The following is a 4,297-nucleotide window of genomic DNA, read 5'->3' on the forward strand; positions in this document are numbered from 1 at the left end:
GTTCTAGTGGCCTATGTGACAAGCACTGATTAAAATGAGTGATTGTAATCTGATTTCATAAAGCCAAAACAGTCAAGTCATCAAGAAGAAAAAGTTTTGAAAAATGTTCTTGACTATTGATAAGGTGAATATTTTTAGCACTCAGAAAGCGTGATTTTTGTTAAAGAGATAACGCTAACAAACTCCCATTAGGATGTTGTCTTTCTGAATGTAACAGTATTATCTTAAGAGTAAAGAAAAAATACTGACCGATTGCTTTGCTATAATCAAACGCATAAAACAACACTCCACATACATAATGAACACTATTCACTTTTTCTCTTATTAACAAAAGAAACAATTCTTCATACAGCTGTTTGGTGGTACTAATCATGAAGTAAGTAAAGTCTCTGAAAGTATACAAACAATAGATTTTAAATCAAAAATGTTTATTGTAAAAAAGAACCTTGAAAATTGTTTTTTAAAAAAGAAACGTGAATTTCACAAGTCTTCAGGTTGTTTATAGGCATTAGCTATAGACAACTTCTCACTTTCATACAAAACTCATTCAAGCATATAAAAATAAACACAAATTTACATGGACTCATCAACTATACAATTAATTAAAAAGGCAGTTGCAAAGGGTGCTGTGTGGATTGCATTTCTTGTATGCGTTTAAAATAGTTTAAGTACATCACAGAGTTTCTAAAAATCCTTTGTTGCACTTATTCCCATCGTTAGAAAATCATTAAAATTTAAAAAATTAAAATTTTTAGAAAATCATCAAAAATTCTTTTAAAAAGTATGACATGGAGCGTGCACCAGGAATGTTCAAAGCTAGTCTTTCCCATCTCCCCCAAGGCACATACTATTTATTGGCAAAAAAAAAAAAAAAAACAAAAAAACCCACTTTTAGTACATTCTTCTGTGTTTTTTCTTCTTGTTCTTTCTTCCTCTCTCCCCCCCTCCCCCTCCCTCCCTTAAAAACACAGTTTAAAGTATGACCAGTAATCAAAACAGGCTTTAGCTCAAGGATGGTGACCTGACATCAGACATGTAATAAAGTAAACTTGGAATACTTTATAAGGCACCTGAGATAGGGTCTGGCAGATTCTCTTCCTATAGGAAATTCTATTACAAATTCCGTTACAAGGCAACACTGTTCTTTTCAGTGAAATGATTTGGCAGCGATGTAAATCTTTGCATTCTTTCTTAGTAAGAAAAGATGCACAATGTGCTTTTTGCTTCATCTCTGAAGAGAGAGATTCTTGTCTTTTATCCTCTCCATCTAGCTGTCAGTAAATATATAGTAATTTTAAACTTCACATGGAAAGGATTAACTTGACACACATGGATGCCCGTGCTCTTGAAGCTCTGTGTGTGTGTGTGTGTGTGTGTGTGTGTGTATACATATTCTTTGGTTGGTAAGCACAAGAGAAAATGCCTTTGGACTTTTACTTGTCATTCGGAGGCGGAGTGAAGAAATGCCTTCTGCTTGAGTAAACATGGGTTGTGTCACTCAGTGTGCTACACAGCAGCCAGATTCCTCGTGTTTGTGCAGAAGAGACATTCGGGAGAAGGTTTTGGAGCAGTTCTTGCACTGGTATTTCTTGACGTCCGAGTGTGTCTGCAGATGAGCCCTCAGATTTGACCTGTCTGCAAAGGCCCTGCTGCAGTGAGAGCAGGAGAAAGGCTTCTCCCCTGGGGGGTGGGACGGGGGGGTGGGGCGGGGGGAGAAAGAAAGACAATCAGTGTTTTCAGAGGAAATGCAAAGCCAGATAACGTTTATGAGCAACAACCACATTTAGCCCAAAGCATGAGAAACAGCCAAACTTGATTCAAATCCCCCAGAATAGATACTTGTTTTAATGTCTGGCCCTTTAAGACAAATGTGACTGTTGCATTAAAAAAAAAAAAAATCAAATTAAAAAAAATTTAAGAATATGGTTCCTGCCACCAGTCACGCAGAAATAATTCCTGTCGTCGCAGGGCTTCACTTGTCCAGGCTCTCTGCTTCAGCAGGTGCAGCTAACGGCCAGCTCCTCCCCACATTTCCCAACCTTTCCCCTTTTCCCTCCTTCCGTGTTATGACAAAGCCTGGATAAATGCCTCGACTCCCTGAAGGGTAATTTTGTGCTAGGAATAGAAAATTCGGCAGCAAAAACAAAACAAAAGCAAACAACGGAAAGCAAATTCAGCTCTAACTATCCAGCTTGCTGTGGGGTGAGAGATAGCACAGCAAGAATGAAACTAACCAAAACCAAAAACCAAAACCTTCCTCTCTCTGTCCCCCTGATCAATTGATTGGGACAGCAACGTTTGTACTTGCTGATTATTGGGAGCCATTTCACAGAACACACATTCAAGCACATCTTTCCTGATTTGTTAACTGATCTTTGAGACCAAACCTCCTGAATCTACTTTCCAAAGTCTAAATGCTTGTTTGCGGTCCCGGGAGCAGAGAGTGTTAGCAAGCAATGGGGCCCTTGGTGCTCTGACGACTTTTCGAGTCGTCAGGCAGTAGCTAAAAATGATCACCCATCATTAAAAGCACCGTGTCGCCACTTAATGCAACTCCGACAGCCCGCCCAGAGCTTCCTTCGGTCCATCAGTAACATCCCTGACTAGGTTTTCTCTTACCAGTGTGAGTTCTAATGTGCCCTTGAAGTAACCAGGGTCTGGAGAACGCCTTGCCGCAGATCTTGCAGACACAAGGTAACGTGTGGGTCCGGATGTGCATCTTGAGGGCGCCCAGGCTCACATACTCCTTGTCACAGTATTTGCAGCTGAAAGACTTCCTTGACTGGGTGTCACAGTGCAGCTGCTTGTGTTTGCCCAGCCCAGAGAAGGTCGAATAGGTTTTACTGCATAAATTGCACTGAAACTTTTCAGCTTCAATGGCATGGGGGTCTGAAAGCTTGGATTGTAGTCTTTCCTCTTCATCGCTAATGGGGCTTTCGGAGCCGCTGTGGTCCTTGGAAGAGGTGTCAGATGGCGGAGGGGGGCTCACTCGCCCCAAGGATGCGGGGTATCCCGACAGAGGAGAGAGGCCGGTGGGCAGCGGGGCGTGGAAGGGAGCTGCTGTGGTCCACACGGTGATGGGGCTGTAGGCTCCCGAGCTGAGGATCTCCGGCTGGGGGATGACAGGCACGGGGTAGCCCTCGTAGAGATACGGGGAGATAATCACTGGGAGGAGAGAGGAGGGGAGAGGAGAGTGAGCTGAAACGCAGCTTCAAAAACGCACGAAGAAGCTGCTTGGCAATACGCGCAGGACTTGGTTACGAGAAGACAGACCCTGTAAGAAGGCGCAGGAGTTGGGAGGACATTTCTTCTCCACCGTTGCTGCTGGCGGTCACTGCCCTTAAGGCACATCTGTGTCCCCGGCACACGGAGTGTGCCGGGGTCTGCCCGGCCCTGCGGCCAGGGAGCGCAGCCCAGCGAGGGGAAAACCTACCCACTCTTTTCAGAGATACAGAAAAGCTCTCTTCCATTTTATGCGTGGGCTGGTTGCAGGGCTTAGGCCTGTGAGTACAAAGATCGGCGTAAATCAAGCCGCTTTCTGCAGGAAAGGAGCCTTATTACATGGGGAAAAAAGCAGTAATTCAACGTTTACGCACCGCCTCACCCACCCTCCACGTACTCATTATGCAAGTATGTACACGCTTTGGAACAGGACGATGGACGAGCCGAAGGAAGTTCTCCTAGCCAGTTCAGAGTTTGAAAGTTTTAAATTAAACCTGAGCCTGGATGATCAGAGGAATGACCGCTCTTTCGCGACCCTGTTTCGAGGCAAACAGCTCGGTCTCCGGCTCTTTTGTAACAGAAGCTGAGCGGCCGCGCGCCCCTGCGTTTACCTATTTATAGACAGATGGAGATGCAGACGTCGGCCCCCCCCCCCCCTTTACCTGTGTGTGTGTCTAGCTCGCTGTAGTTGGGCTTCTTGGAGGCGTTGAAATGCTTCTTGACCAGGAATGAGCGCGGCATCCTGGCGGCGGCTCGGGGCGCGGGGCGCGGGGCGCGCGGTCCTACAGCATCGCGGCCCCGGCAGGTGCGCGTGCGGCGCCGCCAGGTCGCGGGCTCCTCGCGGACTGAGCCCGCGGTGGCGGCGGGGAGGCCTTTTTTTCCTCTCTTTTGCGAGAAGGGTCCAATCACAGCCGAGAGGCTCAGATTTCAGCTCCTCCCTCTGGGACAGCTGTGAACAGAGGAAGAATCTGTTGTCAGACTAAGTTATTCTGGTTCAAAATGGGCTGTGCCCCGGGTTTCAGTGGAGAGGAAAAAAGTGCTTGAGTCTTTTCAGGAGAGGTCATTCTCCTTCTTG

At 46.0% G+C, this 4,297-nt stretch overlaps 1 protein-coding gene across 1 annotated transcript; it reads right to left on the reverse strand.

Annotated features, from left to right (window-relative positions):
* Positions 1 to 457: 457 nt before the first annotated feature.
* SNAI2 (snail family transcriptional repressor 2) lies at positions 458 to 4,056 on the reverse strand. Its single transcript, XM_068526048.1, has 3 exons — positions 3,885 to 4,056; positions 2,620 to 3,165; positions 458 to 1,680 (listed from the first exon to the last, which is right to left on the reverse strand). The coding sequence occupies exons 1-3, from the start codon at positions 3,961 to 3,963 to the stop codon at positions 1,499 to 1,501; spliced, it is 807 nt and encodes a 268-aa protein (XP_068382149.1). The 5' UTR covers positions 3,964 to 4,056; the 3' UTR covers positions 458 to 1,498.
* Between the last annotated feature and the right edge of the window lie 241 nt (positions 4,057 to 4,297).

Source organism: Eschrichtius robustus, chromosome 17 (assembly GCF_028021215.1).
Source record: "Eschrichtius robustus isolate mEscRob2 chromosome 17, mEscRob2.pri, whole genome shotgun sequence".
Classification (NCBI taxonomy): domain Eukaryota; kingdom Metazoa; phylum Chordata; class Mammalia; order Artiodactyla; family Eschrichtiidae; genus Eschrichtius; species Eschrichtius robustus.